This window comes from Haliotis asinina, chromosome 16 (genome assembly GCF_037392515.1).
Source record: "Haliotis asinina isolate JCU_RB_2024 chromosome 16, JCU_Hal_asi_v2, whole genome shotgun sequence".
In the NCBI taxonomy this organism is placed as follows: Eukaryota; Metazoa; Mollusca; class Gastropoda; order Lepetellida; family Haliotidae; genus Haliotis; species Haliotis asinina.
Genome location: NC_090295.1, coordinates 534,282 through 556,842, shown reverse-complemented (window position 1 = coordinate 556,842; position 22,561 = coordinate 534,282). Strand labels below are relative to the sequence as shown.

At 37.6% G+C, this 22,561-nt stretch overlaps 1 protein-coding gene across 12 annotated transcripts in view; it reads left to right on the top strand.

Annotated features, from left to right (window-relative positions):
- Window positions 1-22,561, top strand: part of LOC137268898 (zinc finger protein rotund-like) — a 212,190-nt gene that overhangs the window by 147,192 nt on the left and 42,437 nt on the right. For all 12 annotated transcript variants that reach the window (XM_067803504.1, XM_067803498.1, XM_067803497.1 and 9 more), the window contains 2 exons: window positions 9,657-9,686; window positions 10,313-10,351. In XM_067803504.1, coding sequence (XP_067659605.1) covers window positions 9,657-9,686; window positions 10,313-10,351 — 69 coding nt within the window. The remainder of the gene's footprint in view (window positions 1-9,656; window positions 9,687-10,312; window positions 10,352-22,561) is intronic.

The window sequence follows — 22,561 nt, the reverse complement described above, 5'->3', positions numbered from 1 at the left end:
TGCAGCTGTAATATGGAATATATAACCTCTCATTATGCCATCAGCTGAACACCACTACTCAGATCATATACAGTAATGTGTTATTTCCATCAACTCGCCATAGCCGCCAAAGTTTGGATGGCGAATTTCCATAATGAGCCATTGGTTGTATCCCGATAATGTTTGTTTGTTTGTTGTTTATTGTTTTATGCCAGTCAGCAATATCAAAGCAACCTATTAATAATCAATGTGGGCCAACAAACTACTTACTGAGAGAACAAGAAGTGTCAGGTTACGATGACACGCAACAACCTATTACTGAGCCAGATCGGTGATCTATTTTCTCACCTCTGCTACAAACATACCAATTCTGATCTGTTCAAACAATATGGATCATGGGATCATCCAGATACTGATGGGTGTGAATGTTATCATGCTATGGACTTCCAAATACATGTAATGCTGCTGTGTAGACCTGACCTTTATTATTACATCATATTTGTTATGACGTTTCACTTCAGTTCTGTGATCTAACTTTCAAGCTACCAACTGGTAGCCTACAAATCAAATGATTTTTAAGAAGTGAAAAATGTTCTCACACATTATTTATCCATTGTTTATTGATAACTTTGACATGTTTCCCCCAAACAATCTGAATCCAGTTTCAGGACCATATACAAGAATCAGTGAGTGAGTGATGATGCTTTTATGTCGCTTATAGCAATATTCCAGCAGACATCACAGTGTGGGAGACCAGAAAGGAGCCTCACACATTCTACTCATGTGGCATCTTGGACACAAACAGCTAGGCTACCCCACCTTCCATGACATACAAGAGCATATGTCATATTCCATGAATCCCTCACGGCAATACAGTATCAGCAGCTTGGCACAATCTCTTTGTCCTTTGTTAGAGAGTCTTGATAGACCTTGGCATTCTAAATCTGGTTTTCCTAAAGCATGTCCTGTTTGTAATGATGGCGAGGTTTTCGCTTCACACTCTCATAATGTTTTTTATTGTAAGCATTACTGTTTGTAGTATTTATTGAGATCAGTAACTGTTAGACTGGATCAAAACTTTAACATCTGTAAGTAACCTTCTCTAATTGACTGACCCTTCGATCAACTGACCTGGGTGCCGTTGTACAAAACAACCTCAGCGCTAAGACTATCTTAAGTCTATGTTAAGGTATGGGAGTTACGGTTACCTCAGCGCTAAGACTACCTTAAGTCTATGTTAAGGTATGGGAGTTACGGTTACCTCAGCGCTAAGACTACCTTAAGTCTGTGTTAAAGTGTGGGAGTTACGCTCACCTTAGCGCTAAGACTACCTTAAGTCTCTGCGAAGGTGTGGGAGTTACGCTCACCTTAGCGCTAAGACTACCTTAAGTCTGTGCTAAGGTGTGGGAGTTACGCTCACCTTAGTGTTAAGACTACCTCAAGTCTGTGTTAAGGTGTGGGAGGTACGATCACCTCAGCGCTAAGACTACCCTAAGTCTATGTTAAGGCATGGGAGTTATGGTTACCTCAGCGCTAAGACTACTTTAAGTCTATGTTAAGATATGGGAGTTATGGTTACCTCAGCGCTAAGACTACCCTAAGTCTATGTTAAGGTATGGGAGTTATGGTTACCTCAGCGCTAAGACTACCCTAAGTCTATGTTACGGTATGGGAGTTATGGTTACCTCAGCGCTAAGACTACCCTAAGTCTATGTTAAGGTATGGGAGTTATGGTTACCTCAGCGCTAAGACTACCTTAGTCTATGTTAAGGTATGGGGGTTACGGTTACCTCAGCGCTAAGACTACCCTAAGTCTATGTTAAGGTATGGGAGTTACGGTTCTCAGTGCTAAGACTACCTTAAGTCTGTGTTAAGGTGTGGGAGTTACGCTCATCTTAGCACTAAGACTACCTTAAGTCTCTGCGAAGGTGTGGGAGTTACGCTCACCTTAGTGCTGAGACTACCTTAAGTCTTTGTTAAGGTGTGGGAGTTATGCTCACCTTAGCGCTAAGACTACCATAAGTCTGTGCTAAGGTGTGGCAGTTACACTCACCTTAGTGAGACTACCTTAAGTCTAGCTAAGACTACCTTAAGTCTAAGTTAAGGTATGGGAGTTATGGTTACCTCAGCGCTAAGACTACCTTAAGTCTATGTTAAGGTATGGGGGTTACGGTTACCTCAGTGCTAAGACTACCCCAAGTCTATGTTAAGGTATGGGAGTTACGGTTACCTCAGTGCTAACATCACTTTGTACAACAGCACCCTGTTCTCATTCCCCAGAATTAAAGAAGAAGCATGAGAAAAGCTAGTGGGAGAATTCTTTTTAACACACTATTTGAACTGTCCAGTAAAATACAGTTATAACAAACTCTAAGGTACCTTTGTTGTCTTAACAGTATTTCATTATAGATATTTTGATTGTCACAAAACATGGGATGTGCACAGTATGACATGTACAGTGTTTATTTATCTTATCTAATATTGGGGCAGTAAACAAGGTTTATATGGACACATTTATAAAGAACTATCAGATATATCTGAATGCTTTTGGTGTCCTTGTCACTTGCTGCATATTCTAATTGAAATCAAACATCGGTTATTATGAACTAAAATTTGTGGTCCATTTTAGTTTATTTATGACTATACTACAATGTAAATACATGTCACAGAATATGAAAAAATACAGTAATAACTGTTTTGTTTGACGGTGTAAATTGAAGAAATAGTGTCAGAATATAATCTAGTTAATCACCTGCCTTCAGTTTCCAACAGTCACACATGCCAAAGAAGTCATGGTGGACTGGTTGGTGACATATGAGCAACAGAATTCATTATAAACATAAACAGTGCATTTGGCAGAGACCAGGCAGTGACATATGAGCAACTGAATTCAATGTAAACATAAACAGTGCATTTGGCAGAGACCAGGCAGGGACATATGAGCAACAGAATTCATTGTAAACATAAACAGTGCATTTGGCAGAGACCAGGCAGGGACATATGAGCAACAGAATTCATTGTAAACATAAACAGTGCATTTGGCAGAGACCATGCAGGGACATATGAACAACAGAATTCATTGTAAACATAAACAGTGCATTTGGCAGAGACCAGGTAGGGACATATGAGCAACAGAATTCATTATAAACATAAACAGTGCATTTGGCAGAGACCAGGTAGGGACATATGAGCAACAGAATTCATTATAAACATAAACAGTGCATTTGGCAGAGACCAGGTAGGGACATATGAGCAACAGAATTCATTATAAACATAAACAGTGCATTTGGCAGAGACCATGCAAGGCCATGGGGTAACTTTGGTAGATCTGACAGTTTGTTATAAACATGTTATTGCCAGCAATTTGTTTTGTGTGTATTTGTTACAGCCCGAAGTTTAAAATGATATACTATAAATTAAATGTGTGGGACGTCTTTTATAAACTTAGTGTTCTGTGCTTCAGTTGTATGACAGTGTTTAGAATATTAGCAACTCTAGTCTAGTGGTTAAGGTGTTTGCTTGTCACCCTGAATATGATGAAGATACATCCACAGAAAATTTTACCCTGACAAAATATACAGTCTTAACTGGCAGAAATAATGCCGTCCTAGCCAAGTGGTTAAGGCATTTGCTTATCACCCTGAAGATCCAGATTCAAATCCCCACATGGGCACAATGTGTGAAGCCCATTTCTGGTGTTCTTTGCTGTGTCCCAGGCATAAAACTAAACTCACTGACTCTCTCACTCGCGGAGTACAGACAGGTTTGCAGTCCTGTGACAGCTTCCTGGCAATGGAGACTTGTTCGGATTATTACTCCTTGCAGAAGCTTCTATGTGATCCTTGATACTATTCAGTACAAACAGACATTGTGCTCTGGTTATATCTGTTGTCATACAATAACATGTTTTACCATGTTTAGTTCATTACAGAGTGAATATGCCTTATATGGCTGTCACCTCTCCTGTTGGTACCTGCTCAAAAATATGTCAAAATGCATACTGATGTCAGTCCCTAAACAAACAGTCATACTGATATTAAAAGCTTTATAAATTACTACTGACTCCCAATACTAATATTTGAAATAGATACTGCTGTACAAACTTAAATGTAGTCTGTCGTACAGACCCTGAAGTATATATATCCAAGAAAGCCCTTGCAAGTCTAGAAAATGTGGGCGTTTTTCAGTAAAATATGTTCACTTCAGAGACTAGCTGTTAGTCTAACTGATGATGCTGGACATGATTAGTGTGATGTCTACCAACTAGACAAGTTTCCTACCATTGTCTAATATCCTTGGATAAATGAATATGAGCAACATCACTTTTGAAATTTAAAGACATATAATCATCAAGAATGTTGAATATCATGGTATGATACTGCGAGTAAATATTTTGATTGGATAACAGTTTACTTTCTACGTTATTATGTCTTTACTTGCATCTATTTGATAGCATCAGTTTCATCAAACTTTTACTGACAAAAGCATCCCTCACTTGCCAGTGTGACATTTCACAATGTTCCTCAAGCTTACTGAAGAAATCAGCCCAATGTTGCATGTGTCTCCAGAATGATCCAAGTTGCTGGTGCATCCCTAATCTTAACATCATCTCTTGGTGCTTATTCCTCAAACATCTTCATGACTTTCTTTCTTGCTGTCTCTCTGCATGCTAATTGTTGTCTTAACATTTTGTTGGAAGTGATTTCAATAGATAGACATATTTTCTCGTATCTTTATGTGTTTTGTGTATGAACATTTGCTCACTATGAGACTCTCATTTTCACATTTATTTGTATTATGCAATACAAATAATTTGTTCCGATTTCTTATGAAATATTTAAATCAAATGAGTTTATGTTTAAAAATTCTCATCATTGTCCCTATTAAAACTAACAGAAAGAATTACAATTTTCCACAAAAAAGCACTAACAACTGAACTTTCATCAATTTATTAGACTGAGCCTACTAAAAGATATGTTTCATTGTTTCTATTGAAGGATATTTATCAGTAATAGGAACGAGATATAACAAAGAGATTGGTTACAGAAGAACCTCTGCCATTAAGCTGCCTTGAAGGATTGATGCTTGTTACTCTTTTGCATTGCAACATTTTAAATAAAAACTTCCACTGAAGCAAGTAACAGAATCTTGTACCAAACAGGCAAGCCACTCTGAAGCTAATTGGAAGTGGTTGCTGTATGAAATATTTGTTATATATTTGAATCATATAAATATTGGGTGTTCATAATGGCTGAAATTTGTAAATGTGTGGTTGATTTACTCCATTTGGGTAATTGTATATAACAAAGTAACAACCCTTATATCAGCTACAAAGGTAGATATTGTGTATTTGTTGGTAAAATAGCTTTATTGCATTGTGAACATTTGTAATTTGGTTCTACATTGACTTCACTGTAATTGTGAACTCATGTGATAATTTAAAGGTGTACAATTCACGTCAGCTTCTTCTTTGCACCTTTCTCCTAGGAAGGACACTTGATACACACAAATATCACAGTTCTCCCATGTAATTGTCTTCTACGTCAAATTCTGTATTTTTCATACATGTCTTTGAAAACTGATTTTGATAATAAATAATGATTAATTGTAAACGACTGATGATTATATTTTTATTGATAAACTGGTCATGATTTAACCTCACACACACAGTCCTTTAAACTCACTTTGAAATTTCATTGATGTACACTGAGCTCTTTCTCAAGGCTACTGCCAATTTGTTCCATGATGGCTCTATATTTATTGAGCATTCACATAATTAATATTTGGAAGCATGATTATTCAGGTAACAAAAGGTTGTTCCTGATATTGAAAACATATATACTTTTCAATAATATCATAACATAGTATTACTTTTTGAGTTATGGATGAAAATATATATATTTTGAAGTGATGGACATTGCTTAAATGATTAAGAATTGTTGGCAACCTCTCTGAAAAATTTAGACAGATTGATTAAAAAAAGGTTGAAGTATTTCTTTAAGTATTAGAATGGGAAGGGCCATAGTTTAAGCAGATGAAGGAAGTTTCCAGACATTGCGAATGATACAGTAACAGCTTTGTTGTAGATTTTGAAACATTTATAATCCAGAAATAACATACTAGTTACGTCAAATTAAAGATTTATTACATGTCATGCTGAAATGATGAAGGCTAACAAAAGCTAGGAAGTATCAGCATGTCAAAATAACTATCCAACTTGCAAACTTCTACCTATCTTGAATCTAAATTAGTATTTTATAATTATTTAATATCAACAAAAGTTCAAATACAGCACAATTCAATAAAAATCAAATAAGTTTTTGGTTGTGTAAAGCATGACTAACTTAACTAAAAAGTAGCATACAAAAGTCGTCAAACATGTATTTTCGGTTTGGTTACTGCAATGATCTATGCAACTTTCAGTCATGTTTATTTGATTTAGTATATTTTGTTCCATAAGAAAATACTGTTATGACAGCTATAGTAGGAGGTATTCATAAACTTTGCAGACATTCTCTAATTTGGTGCAATAATAATGGCCAATGTTGAAAAGGTTTAACACACTTTGAAAGCTATTTTTACTGACACAATTCAAATGTTGTGTTAGGATACAGAATGTTTCACTTGCTTTGAAAAGAATTCTGTTTCCTGGATTGAAAATTCATTAAAAAAGTTCAGATAGGATTTAGTGGAATGATGTCAGACAGGAAGGAAGGATACATTTGTTCAATATATCCAGTACTCTTTATGAGTGTACTGTCTAAATACATTTATGCATATTCCTATGGAACCATCAAGCAAAACTGCAGTAGATAGAATTTCATGTTAAAGCACTGATGCTGGTAAAAATTTGTTTGTTTGAACCATGACAACAGAATTTGAGAGAATTCAAGAAATAAAAAACTCCACACCTCCACATATTGGCAGAAAACTCCTGGTTCCAGGGCTTTGAGAAAAGAACAGGTCAATTTGACAATGTGATTTCTTTTGTACAAGATTATTATCAATTATTCACAAAGCTTTTTGTTCTCTCCCTAATCACCCTGGTGCACTTTCAATGTCGTAATGATGGCATTTTCCGGCCACAAGGGTATTCTCACCGTAAACAATCTATCATTTCAACACCTCACGTCATCCCAACTGGGTAGTGAAATTCCTCCAGCCTCCAGGCTCTGATACTTCCCTACTGCAGTTGCTGTAACACTACGGAGTCTACTCCTTTCTGAATCTGTCCTGCATGTAGTCTGCTGGAAACTCACACAAGTATAAAAGTATTGGTAGTTACAAAAGGATCAAAATTTGGATGCTTAAACAAGGATCAAGATATGTGTACTTACACAAGGATCAAAATGTGGATACTATGCAAGAATCTAATTGCAGGTATCAAAATATGGGCACTTTCACAAGGGTCAAAATGTGGATACTATGAAAGAATCTAATTGCAGGTATCAAAATATGGGCACTTTCACATGGGTCAAAATGTGGATACTATGAAAGAATCTAATTGCAGGTATCAAAATATGGGCACTTTCACAAGGGTCAAACTTATAACATGATCTTAATTTCAAAAGCATTATTATTACATGTATGAAAATCAATCTAGAATTAATTTTCATATGTTTCCATCAGTTGGTTCTTAGTGATCATGGTTTAGAGGCATATACTTTTGATGGAGAGAGAATTGTACAACAACATTTTTATGGAAATGGAGTGGAATTGGCTGCTTCTATATGCTTCAGTGTTTTTTTATTCTGTTGTAACAGGTTGATACAAGGTTGACTTTATTCAGTGGACACTTTTATAATCATGTTTCTGAAAGGAAGGTGCTGGTACAGCAATATCTATGCTGGCCATAAACACATCTTGAAATATGTTTCAGTGTTCAATTTTTTTAAATAATTATTCTTTATAAGAATGAGAGGATTTGTAACAACATGTTTCTCCTCATAGTGTTTGAAGTGTTACAGTTTTACAAGAGTATGCCATAAGAACATTATTAGATTCGCTACAAAATTAATATTATTTTACATTTACGCCACCATATAGCTGGAATAGTGCAGCATAAAACTAAACTCACTCACTCACTCACTCACTCACAGTTACAAAAGAGAACTGAATAATTCAGAATATTCATGTAATACTTGTCAGTGCCTGTTGGAAGATATTTCTGCAGGTAACGTGATATTGACGTTATTCACATCTCAAATGATGGAAACTCTCTGAAAAATAGATATATGGACAAGCTTTATGGATGACCTACTTCTGAATCCAGATTATAGATTCTTGTATCGTTGTAAAGCTAGTACAAGATACAACAATACAAGAATCTGTATTGAAACATTGCATAATCTGAATAAAGAAGTTGTTCATTCACAAAGCTTGTCCATATATTACTCTGCAACATCTAAATAATGCCATTGAAAGAAGTAAAAAATAGATATTGTTTATTATTGTTTTGTAAAATTATTTACAAAAAAAGTAGGTGTGTATCGTGTGAAAGAATATGCTAGAAAACAGGTTATTGTTTTCTCATTTTTTGGGGTGGCCAATATGAAAGTATCCATTACAGATATATGTAACTGGAACTTTGGTCACAAATTGTATAACATGTATGTATTTCTTATTGTTCTCTCAAAATAAGATCTTCACACTCAGGTGGAGGTAGCTAAAGCTCATATTTTTCAAATCCCGAGCCGTGGGAATTAGTGTTCAGATCGCTCTATAAGAACTCGGAGACGCTGATTATTTGAGAAATACCACAGCAGGCTGTAGTGCCATGTTCAAATTTGAAAGCAGCTACAAGCATACATACTTTTGGAATTCACAGTTGCGTTTCAAATTAAAAGGTAAAGTCTAAAAATTTCAATTTGTTTCATCTGATTTTTCATAGCTGTTTGAACTAAATTTAAACATGCCTGATGGAACTTTGATGCAGCAATTTCTTTATTTTTTACATGAAAAATGAATTAAATTGTGATCATAGTTTGCATTTGTCCATAACACCTGACATGGACATGTCCATAAGCCATGGCTTGGAGAAGTTGATGACGCAACACACTGACATTACAAGAGGCAATTTTGTCTATTTACCAATCACCTTTTACATAAAGTTCCTTTCAAATAGATAAAGGACACACAGAAAGTGTGCTATTTTGATGGTGCATTATGTTTGAGGGCTATGACAGGCATACTTTGATATAATGCTTTGATTTAACATTGGTAAACATTTTCAAAAGCTCTTTGAATAGGTAGAACTAATAATTTCAGGGTTGTTTCAGAATCATTTATTGTTCTCAGTTGTGAAGAAAACAAATTCATGTATAAACCTAACTTCTCTGCTAATCGTGACATGTACAGTATACTGGCAGGAGGAAAGTATTAATCATAGATGTAGGTTTACTTGTCAGAAGAACACATCAATCATCAATGTTCATATCCAATTCTTCCTCCCATAAAGCTGTAATTTATACAATAAATATTGACCATCTTATTTAAGAACAATAATATTGCTGTAAATAAGACTATTGACAAAGACTGATAAATCTCCACGTCCACTTTGTATCATGCACCGCATATGTGGAAATATTCTCCCGAAAAACATTAACGCAGTCATGTTTACCTTGCCAATACACTTATAATAAATAAGATTATTTTCAATATTTTGTTTTCATTTCCAGATCTGAGTGCTATTCCATGGCCAAGAAAAGGTAGATATCCATTTAGATGAATACATGTGATTTGAAGCTCTGTGTAGTCTCACAAATCACAACTTGATGTATAGTAAATGCCACTGTATGTTCATCTTACATTAGAGGAATGTTGTGTAACTCTGAAATATGAAGTTTGTTGCCAAACCGTTTTCAAGATATGACATAAATCACTATGCATAGTCTTCTTTGCATTCCACTGAGTATTTTCTAAGGTTAAGTGACAACTGTTTCATGAAACAATTCTTCCAGTTAAGTTATCACACAACTGTGGTTAAAGGCAACAATGGTTTAGAATTGCTATACATATACAATTACGTTTGAGGAGACTAAACACTCATGACAAAGTACAGTAAACCTCTGGTTGAAGGCTACAGAATTACTGTACAGAGTTGTCTCCAGCTGATTGTCCTGATCATGCTGTTTGGCTTGCCATCATCTTAACTGTGGAAGAAGATCCAGCAAAGCGACAACTTATGAATCACTTGCATGTTCTTCCCAAACCAAGCTGACATACCTGCCATGCTGTAACTGAAATACTGTTCAAACTGGTGTTCCTCACAGAACATTCACTCATATACAATTTTCTACAACATGTGTATACACTGTGTCAATACATTTTGCAGATATAATTCGAGATGGCAGACCTATTTCAAACAGTCAAGGTAAGACTTTAAGCTTGAAATTTCAGTGTTAGAACAAAACCTTTGGTGAAGATAAATTGATTTGTACATGTTTTCCCCTATCCTTCACTAGCAAACACATGACACCACTGTGCAGAGGAGCTTAGTCAAAGAACATGGCTACATTGTCTTTCAGTCCTTGATGAAGTGCACTATGCACATTGTGCCACTGAACATTCATGCTTCAAATAAACCACATGTGTATACTGTAAATTAATGCAGATACCTTGAGCAATTCTTTCAAACATGTAATTGAAAACTATAAAAACTAAATGGGATCAAACCAATATAGAAATCCTTTGTTGAAATATTCAGATGAAAAGTAAGAATTGTTTGATTCTGGCCATATTTTAGAAGCATCATTGTGCTGTCGTATGACACTGGTTGTAGGACATCAGTAGTATGACACTGGTTGTAGGACATCAGTTGTATGACACTGGTTGTAGGACAGTTGTATGACACTGGTTGTAGGACATCAGTTGCATGACACTGGTTGTAGGACATCAGTAGCATGACACTGGTTGTAGGACATCAGTTGTATGACACTGATTGTAGGACATCAGTTGTATGACACTGGTTGTAGGACATCAGTAGTATGACACTGGTTGTAGGACATCAGTAGTATGACACTGGTTGTAGGACATCAGTAGTATGACACTGGTTGTAGGACATCAGTAGTATGACACTGGTTGTAGAACAACAGTAGTATGACACTGGTTGTAGGACATCAGTTGCATGACACTGGTTGTAGGACATCAGTAGCATGACACTGGTTGTAGGACATCAGTAGCATGACACTGGTTGTAGGACATCAGTAGCATGACACTGATTGTAGGACATCAGTTGCATGACACTGGTTGTAGGACATCAGTTGTATGACACTGGTTGTAGGACATCAGTTGTATGACTGGTTGTAGGACATCAGTAGCATGACACTGGTTGTAGGACATCAGTTGTATGACACTGGTTGTAGGACATCAGTTGTATGACACTGGTTGTAGGACATCAGTAGTATGAAATCAAGACTGGATCAGATACTGAAGTCACCGACAAGAGCACTTATCAACTCAGCTGGGATCTGATGACATATCATCCATGTCACCTAACATTACCACTCAATCAACATTTTGTCCAATATGTAAAACCCTTTCTGGGAATCTCCAATGTTTTTTGTGTGGTTGAATATTTGGGTATGCTGTAGTATACTGTTACCTCATAATACAATATGAGCAGCTACACTTTAAAGATGTAGCATATGTCTGCAAGCTCCTTTGTCCATCCATTTATATGACCAGATTCCTTTATCTTTCTGCACATATGGGATGATTGAGGTAGCTAGCCTAGTGGGTACAGCGTTTGCTCATTACACCAGTGAAACAGGTTCAATTCCCCACGAGTACAATGTGTCAAGCCCATTTCTGGTGTCCCCCATCATGATATTGCTGGATGTTGTGCCATAAAACTAAACTCACTAACTTACTTATTGATACTTATACAGTTGATGTCTAGATAAGATTCATATAAAAGAGAACTGAAACAGGACCTCAGATCATGAAAACGTGCTGGGATATTGATAATGTGAACTGTGGCATTTGTTGAATCATGTAACTTGCAATGGCACAGGAATTCTACAGCGTAGAATCCTCATCTTTAACATATTTTTCAAAGTCCTGATTTGAAGAGAGCTAAGACCATGTATCAGATTAGTGGCACCAGGAGGATTATCAAACAATGCACTGAGCAAACAGACTTTCCAGATTATGCAATGCCTTAGTGCTGGGCTATAAATGAATTTAGTTAAACCTGAATATTTAATCATCATTAAGGAGCTGAGCAATTGAACAATTCTTGAAGGTTTGATACAAATGTTAGTTATGTAAAATTGTAAATATTTGGAGAATTCAACAATCACCAATCAAAAATGAACAATCCACAGTTATGCTTAGAAAACCTAAAATCGTTGTTCATTTATTTTGTAAAAGTGAAACATCTTAAACTACACACAAGTCCATATTTCAAGATATTATTCAAGAATTAAGTTCCAGTGTTTTCCAGGGCAAGCAACCATTTTGATATGTGTACGACACTGATTGTGTGATAGCGAACATTAAAGTCAATGTATGAAATATACTTTGACAGGTAAGACATAATGCTGGAGAGTAGAATTAGAGAAAAGTGAAAAAGTACATTCTTCTGTGAAAAAAACAATAAAGTAAATAACATCCTTCCATTTTACTCTATCGCCCCTCAAAAAGAATTGATAGCCACCGAATGAAAGGTGTAATTTCAGTCATGATCCAAGCTTGAAATTCAAGGTTATTATGTAGATTTATAATAAATGTTTTTGTTATGCATCATGGTAGAAATATGTTTACGATGTTGTGTGTCCAATTTTATATCTTGCTCTAATAAGTATTGTGAATTTACAAAAAAAATCCAGTCATTTTGGTCAAGATTTCTTAAAGGATTTAATCGGAAAGGGTTTAGGCATTGAGTTCCTTGACTAGCTGTATAAAAGATGAGTTTCAAGATCGTAATTCTAGTAGTTGAAGAGATGATCAAATTTTACAATGACATCAACTTGAAGTATGCATGGTACAGGTCATCGTGACATGTCAACGTAAACTTTAAACATAGTGTTCATAGTGAAAGTTAAATGTCTGAACTTTATCTCCCTCAAATCGGATCTTTGACATTTAACACAAGCTGAATTATCAGCCATTGAACAAGTTGGAGTCCATTTTAAACAGTGACTGTGTTTTGTAAGGCATTATGTAGAACAGTTTAAGTGGAAGGGTAATACCTTGTGGGTTTACATAAAAGACATATTTGTTAAATTGTAAGCAGTGCATTTGTTATGCTAACAAGCTATTTGTACGAATGAGCCTACTATTGTACTGCTTTTATTGAAACTGTCTGATTCGAAAAAGTTGAAAGTTCAGTTTTGTGCAAGGACTTGTAGGAAGATAGTGGTAACCTTAGTTCAGACAAATCTGCTTATTATTATTCACGACGAGAAATTGTTGAAAGCAAGTAATTATGTTGGACATGCTCTGACTTGTCAAAGATCAACCGTTTTCACCCTTTCCTTAGTCTGTTCTCCATCAAAAGTTTTGTCTTGCTATAATGTTTCCCTTCAAAATCTGCAGTATAATTTCTTTTACATTGTGTCACCACTCCAACTATTTATGTTCTCCTTTGAGTCTATTCTTGCTGATTAAATATGTATTCCTTTTATACTGACGGCTTCATATTATTCTGTATAGACTCATGTTGTTTCCTACATGTTTATACTAATGGGCTGTTGTTTCCTACAAGGGCTCTTGTTTATACTAATGGGCTGTTGTTTCCTACAAGGGCTCTTGTTTATGCTAATGGGCTGTTGTTTCCTACAAGGGCTCTTGTTTATGCTAATGGGCTGTTGTTTCCTACAAGGGCTCTTGTTTATACTAATGGGCTGTTGTTTCCTACAAGGGCTCTTGTTTATGCTAATGGGCTGTTGTTTCCTACAAGGGCTCTTGTTTATGCTAATGGCCAGTATTTCCACTGTCTTGTTACTGGATGAATGTCTAGAAGTCCCCAAACTAGCCTGGTGATTCAACAGATATGATGATTATTTCATGTTTAATTTCATATGAATTTCATCCACATAACCCAGATATGCTTTCTCTATAAGCATGGTTGATTTAAATGCATTAACTTGCAGTGCCTTAACAGGGCTTACAATTCCCTACAGCAGCTTAAATGATATGAAAAAAGGTTTGACTGTAGTGCAAAAGTATAATGACTTTTAACATACATATTAAATATGTCTGTTACAAATGTTATGAATTAATGAAATCATTTCATTTCAAGGTACATTTGCAAAGGTTATTATTTCTGGAAGAGACATTTTCATCTTATAATTTGACAAGCATGAGAATGTTGATATCCAGACACACATAGATCCAGGAGCTAGAGCAATATCTTTAAGCAAGTACCAGCAAACCATGAACTGAGTAGGATCATGTGTTTAATACCTATATTTGTACTATTTCCCTGATAATATAATGGCCAAAATATGCATTAATTCCTAAAAACCACACTCACTAACTCACTCACTCACTTATCATTTCACCATTCTTTTCCATTTTATGTTTTGCATCATTTTGCTTGGTTTAGTATAACAAGCATGTCCTTCGTCATGTTTGGTGACCTCTAACTCTCAGTGCCATGATATACTCTGTTTATTCCATGTTTTATCACATTCTTTCATTTGAATCATACTTTTCCTCCATTTTTTCGTCCACTCTGATCCTGCCTTCCCTGACATTCAGTTTTGTGATAGAAATGCCAAATATTAATTAAGAAGTATTCATTCCATATCTTAGAGTCACAGTAAGAATTTCAGATGAAAAAAACAAAAATCAATTTGTATTTTTTCCTTTCCCTCACAAATAATGAAGCCCTATTCCTCTCTCTCTGTCACTCAATGTCCATGTTGTATTCTACAATTTCAGATTTAATGTTCATCTGCCGGAAACATGTCCATTTCTTGCCTGGCTCCCTCTTTCTCATCTTTAGCTCCCCCACCCCTGCTCTGTGCACCAGCCCCACTGCTGTCCAAGGCTCCTTCTGTTTAAAAATGTTCTCTTCCCCAAAAGAATTGACTCATTTGATATCCTTATGCATGCAATTCTTACAGAGTGTGGGAGCAGGGGACATTATATGTGTTTCTTCTGTCAATCCTCCTTATGGTGTTGAGGGAAAAGATATTATATTTGAGATGTTATCCACATCATATCACATCTTTGTCCTCCCCTTCATCCTCTCACCCACCTTCTGCTTCTTGGCCCCTCACATCCCACAACTTCTATGCTCCCCCTCCCTTCTTGGTATACTCTCCACCAAAAGTCCACATCATCTGAAGAATGCCCACCCACACATTATACAACATGGCAATTTCTACAGCATCCTCCTTTGCAGTTTGCATTATCCCCACCTTCCTTACCCCCACGCCCAGCCTACCCTCCATGGTGCCCCTCCCACAGGGACATAAAATACCTACTCCATTCTCTGGTATGACATTGCCCCCTTCTCTGTAGCCTTCGGTCTGTCCATGAAACATTCTTATCCTTCTACCACTATACTTGGATTTCAAGGAAATACCTCAGATGATCCTGTATGCAGAATGCTATGTCATACTGAATTCTAAAGTTAAAGTCTTGCTCCACCATTCTAATTAAACCATTCTCTTTTTATATAACATACCACTGGTTATAAGAGAAGTTCTTCTTCACAACTATTATCCAATTCTGCAAGATTTATAGGTAAAAAATAAACTTTGCAATTGAAATGTAATATTTGCAGCATTAACCCTGCCAATGAGTCATTGTTGTTCAAAGGATCATTTTCAATGGTACTCCCTCAAATCTAGCAGTGGAATCAATTCTCTTATGTTTTTTCCTTTCACCCTTTAAAATTTTCACGAGTAATTTTATAAACCATGTTGAGTAAAATGATTCATTGCTGTTGTCAAAATCTTTAGTTAATTGTACCTATGGGATTTGGGAGACAAATCGTTCATTTTAAGAGAAATCTGTTGGGGGAAAAAATGTTGCCATATTTTCAGACAAAAAAATTATTCTAACAACTCTGATTTTATTTGAAGAATGCAAAAATAATGGTTCTTGCATTTAAAGTGCTGAAAATTATATTGAATATTGTCATGACAAATCTTCCATATTCTTAACAATTCAAAAGCAACGTCCAAGTCTATTTGACTGTATAATGTATAAAGAACTATTTTCACAAGAAAAAGTAGTTTTGCAAGAATGTTGGTGTAACTCTGTTCTCAAGATAATACACAGGAATGACAGAGAAAACCATGACCAGTTTCATAATTTCCACTTGCAATAGAAAGTTCAGTTAAACTCAGCATTTAAATAATAACAATAATATACCATTTGTACAAACATGCATTCACAATTATCTAGACATTTTGAAGTGTAACAAATGTCTTATAATGAATTTAACACAACAAATGCAGAATGCAGATCATTTTACATGTATGGTAGAGGTAGAGTAATTCTGCACACACAACTTTCAAGGTGTTTTTTGTCCAGGTTTATATTCTGCTGCACAATGAGTTAGGTTGACTCTCCACCATGTATGCCACTGTATTTGGTTTGTGTTGTGTTGAAATAGGTTTGTAGGCCTGACTTTAGTTTTCTTGAAATGTATGTAATAATGATAATAATGCTGGAAAATGTATGTGTTATAAAGACCAGGATGATATTACGATCACACTATTGCCTGTTGTGATCAATGCCCTAACATAGTCACACATTGCCTGTTGTGATCAATGCCCTAACAGAGTCATATATTGCCTGCTGTGATCAATACCCTAACATAATCACATATTGCCTGTTGTGATCAATGCCCTAACAGTCACATATTGCCTGTTGTGATCAATGCCCTAACAGTCACATAATTGCCTGTTGTGATCAATGCCGTAACAGAGTCACATATTGCCTGTTGTGATCAATGCCCTAACAGAGTCACACATTGCCTGCTGTGATCAATGCTGTAACAGAGTCACATATTGCCTGTTGTGATCAATGCCCTAACAGTCACATATTGCCTGCTGTGATCAATGCCCTAACAGAGTCACATATTGCCAGGTGGGTTCAAAACCTATCAAAGTCACCTATTGCCTGAAAGAGTGAGTGAGTGAGTGAGTTACGTGCGTGCTTGTGTGTGTGAGTGCGTGTGTGCATGCATGCATATATGTGTTCGTTCTCATGCATAAGTGAAAAATATTTGGAAATTGGCCACTGACGTCACAGAAAAATAACCAAATACATCATCCAAATAGATTCTGAAAGCCAATAAGTCTAATGAGAAAACTACCTCTTGGAAGACATATATATATGTCGGCAAAAAGAATTAAACATGAAGACTCAAATCAGGCTGATCAAATATTTAATACTGAAAATTTGACACAATAATTTGATCAGATAGAAAAAAATCTAAATAACAGAGCAATTCTCTGCGTCAATATGGGCCACAAACAAGAAGCGACTTAGAGTCTGTGGGTATGGATTTGCGAAAGCAGCATGTTTGTGGCTGCCATTGAAGTAAGGCTTGTCTCTGTTGAGCCAACTGCTTGTATCAAGGTATGTTTAAAGTTGAAAACAATTGAGGAGATTTTTCAGAAGTGGCCACCATTTGGGTAACAGACTCTGTCCTAGATGGGAGCATGGTATTGGTGACGCAACCAGACATGCCCTTATTGTTGCCTTGGCATTGTCACCTTCACATATAGATTCACATGTCGGGTAAAACAGTTTGGTAAACGCTTGCTCGCAGAGGAGGAAGCAATTGTCCAACTTGACGTTTAAAAAAGAAATTGCAGGTGATGGACTGGTCGTTTGTTTAATGTGATCATGTTAGCTCGACCTTGTTTTTTGTGTTTACAGATGAATAACCTAATTAAAGCTTTATTGTCATCGGAGGTAGATAAAAGGTTTGTTCTTTCATGAATAGAATGTTTTTTGCTGTTGTGTAATGCCTTTTGTGAGAATTCTAAAAAATATCACAGATGTGAAAAAATAATTATTTTGGGGTCATATTAATGCAATGAACTTGACAAATCTATGAATAATATTTTATCTCCATCATAAGCTAATTATTAATCTCTTTCTTTTTTACTCCATCATGTTATGATTAAAGCTCCTCTGTTCATCTCTGACATTATCATTAAATCTGAAACATCTAATTTTCTTAAAAATCAATTTGAGATGTGAATGCAAAACTATCACTGCTTTTAGGAGAAGTAATTAATCAAGTTAGTATTACTGTAAAAACTCAGGTATATTCATGCAGATGAAAAAATAGTCTTTTTTTCAAAATGTAATAAATGTTCTTTCCTGTGTTCTTTGTGCCTATTTTTTTAAAAAAAGAAGTAGGTCTTTGCGTTAGAGATTGATGCCAATTTGATGTCACTCATGACAGAGTTAGCATGATACTGTGTGAGAACAACATTTTCTCAAGTCTTACACATGTGGTCGTATGACTTTTGTACTTGTAAATATTCTTTTCTTGGTGAATATGAAGGCTTTCGAAACAGCTCTCAGGTGATAGGGGTAGGAAAGTGCAGTGTAACGAGCACAGGTGAAATCTGATATTACAACTGATTATTTATACTAACTGTAGCTTTTGTGTCTGCTGTGTAATTATTTACAGCTAACGATGTTTTGAAAAACTATGATAAATGAAATAGATGAGGTATTGAAATTTGTAATGTCATTCTCAAAATACATTGAATTTTTCACTCAGTGTCAGTTTATGTTGCTTATTTCTGCTAATACTATTGCCTTGTTTTGTTTCTTTGTATAAGTATTAGATGATAAAAGGGAAGATTTTTAGAATTAGTGTTATTGATTTTTCATGATGCTTAAGATAAATTTTTAAGAAGTCCTTCAGTGTAGAACAGTTAGTCTATGTATGGGTGTTGGTATCTCGGCAGTCTGTCCTCTGTCGACCCATTACCACCCTGCTGGGTCTGAGGACTTCGCCCATAGTTGTCTAGATGCTCATAAACAGACTCAGCCATCTTACTCCTAGTATGTGTCACAGTCCCTCAACCATATTATTTTCCCTTATGCCTAGCCCTCCCTGCCATGCTAAAGCCCTTAATAAAGCAGGTCCAGACTCCCCAGGATCTAAATTTCTGGTCTTCCTATGGTCTCCTTTTCAATTTTAATGTGTTTATTTATTACAGTCAAAATTTTCTCTCTCACTCTAAATATGTATCTTCAGAGACTAAGTGTTAGTGCCTTGTACTCCTAGTCTGCCTCAGCACTATGAAAGTGATCTTGAAGGGCTACTGTCACTACCACCAGTTAACCAGTTACAAGCACTCTCCCACTCTCTTACCTTGACAATGCCCTCTGCACCATCATGTAATCAACTTGTAATATAAGACTCATCAGTGAGCCCCATCACTAGCGCTCTCACTGGTGTATGTGACAGTATCTATAAAAGATAACTGTAAGGACTTAGTCCCACTTCATCCACACCTCCATGCCTCATCCACACTGACCTTCTCAATCCATGCCTCATCCACACTGACCTTCTCAATCCATGCCTCATCCACACTGACCTTCTCAATCCATGCCTCATCCACACTGACCTTCTCAATCCATGCCTCATCCACACTGACCTTCTCAATCCATGCCTCATCCAAATTGACCTCAATCCATGCCTCATCCACACTGACCATCTCAATCCATGCCTCATCCAAATTGACCTCAATCCATGCCTCATCCACACTGACCTTCTCAATCCATGCCTCATCCACACTGACCATCTCAATCCATGCCTCATCTACACTGACCTTCTCAATCCATGCCTCATCCACACTGACCATCTCAATCCATGCCTCATCCACACTGACCATCTCAATCAATGCCTCATCCACATTGACCTTCTCAATCCATGCCTCATCCACACTGACCATCTCAATCAATGCCTCATCCACACTGACCATCTCAATCAATGCCTCATCCACATTGACCTTCTCAATCAATGCCTCATCCACACTGACCATCTCAATCAATGCCTCATCCACACTGACCTTCTCAATCCATGCCTCATCCACATTGACCATCTCAATCCATGCCTCATCCACACTGACCTTCTCAATCCATGCCTCATCCACACTGACCTTCTCAATCCATGCCTCATCCACATTGACCTTCTCAATCCATGCCTCATCCACACTGACCTTCTCAATCCATGCCTCATCCACACTGACCATCTCAATCCATGCCTCATCCACACTGACCTTCTCAATCCATGCCTCATCCACACTGACCATCTCAATCCATGCCTCATCTATACTGACCTTCTCAATCCATGCCTCATCCACACTGACCATCTCAATCCATGCCTCATCCACATTGACCTTCTCAATCCATGCCTCATCCACACTGACCATCTCAATCCATGCCTCATCCACATTGACCTTCTCAATCCATGCCTCATCCACATTGACCTTCTCAATCCATGCCTCATCCACACTGACCTTCTCAATCCATGCCTCATCCACATTGACCTTCTCAATCCATGCCTCATCCACACTGACCTTCTCAATCCATGCCTCATCCACACTGAACTTCTCAATCCATGCCTCATCCACACTGACCTTCTCAATCCATGCCTCATCCACACTGACCTTCTCAATCCATGCCTCATCCAAATTGACCTCAATCCATGCCTCATCCACACTGACCATCTCAATCCATGCCTCATCCAAATTGACCTCAATCCATGCCTCATCCACACTGACCTTCTCAATCAATGCCTCATCCACATTGACCTTCTCAATCCATGCCTCATCCACACTGACCTTCTCAATCCATGCCTCATCCACACTGACCTTCTCAATCCATGCCTCATCCACACTGACCTTCTCAATCCATGCCTCATCCACACTGACCTTCTCAATCCATGCCTCATCCACACTGACCTTCTCAATCCATGCCTCATCCACACTGACCTTCTCAATCCATGCCTCATCCACACTGACCTTCTCAATCCATGCCTCATCCACACTGACCTTCTCAATCCATGCCTCATCCACACTGACCATCTCAATCCATGCCTCATCCACATTGACCTTCTCAATCCATGCCTCATCCACACTGACCATCTCAATCAATGCCTCATCCACACTGACCATCTCAATCCATGCCTCATCCACATTGACCTTCTCAATCAATGCCTCATCCACACTGACCATCTCAATCCATGCCTCATCCACACTGACCATCTCAATCCATGCCTCATCCACACTGACCTTCTCAATCCATGCCTCATCCACACTGACCATCTCAATCCATGCCTCATCTACACTGACCTTCTCAATCCATGCCTCATCCACACTGACCATCTCAATCAATGCCTCATCCACATTGACCTTCTCAATCAATGCCTCATCCACACTGACCATCTCAATCCATGCCTCATCTACACTGACCTTCTCAATCCATGCCTCATCCACACTGACCATCTCAATCCATGCCTCATCCACACTGACCATCTCAATCAATGCCTCATCCACATTGACCTTCTCAATCAATGCCTCATCCACATTGACCTTCTCAATCAATGCCTCATCCACATTGACCTTCTCAATCCATGCCTCATCCACACTGACCATCTCAATCAATGCCTCATCCACACTGACCATCTCAATCAATGCCTCATCCACATTGACCTTCTCAATCAATGCCTCATCCACATTGACCATCTCAATCCATGCCTCATCTACACTGACCTTCTCAATCCATGCCTCATCCACACTGACCATCTCAATCCATGCCTCATCCACACTGACCATCTCAATCAATGCCTCATCCACATTGACCTTCTCAATCAATGCCTCATCCATACTGACCATCTCAATCCATGCCTCATCTACACTGACCTTCTCAATCCATGCCTCATCCACACTGACCATCTCAATCCATGCCTCATCTACACTGACCATCTCAATCAATGCCTCATCCACATTGACCTTCTCAATCCATGCCTCATCCACACTGACCATCTCAATCAATGCCTCATCCACACTGACCATCTCAATCAATGCCTCATCCACATTGACCTTCTCAGTCAATGCCTCATCCACACTGACCATCTCAATCCATGCCTCATCCACATTGACCTTCTCAATCCATGCCTCATCCACATTGACCTTCTCAATCCATGCCTCATCCACACTGACCTTCTCAATCCATGCCTCATCCACATTGACCTTCTCAATCCATGCCTCATCCACACTGACCTTCTCAATCCATGCCTCATCCACACTGACCATCTCAATCAATGCCTCATCCACACTGACCTTCTCAATCCATGCCTCATCCACACTGACCATCTCAATCCATGCCTCATCCACACTGACCTGCTCAATCCATGCCTCATCCACATTGACCTTCTCAATCAATGCCTCATCCACACTGACCATCTCAATCCATGCCTCATCCACACTGACCATCTCAATCCATGCCTCATCCACATTGACCTTCTCAATCCATGCCTCATCCACACTGACCATCTCAATCAATGCCTCATCCAAATTGACCTCAATCCACACCTCCTCTTTATTCACCTTGCTCTCTCCACACGTACATTAACCAAGCC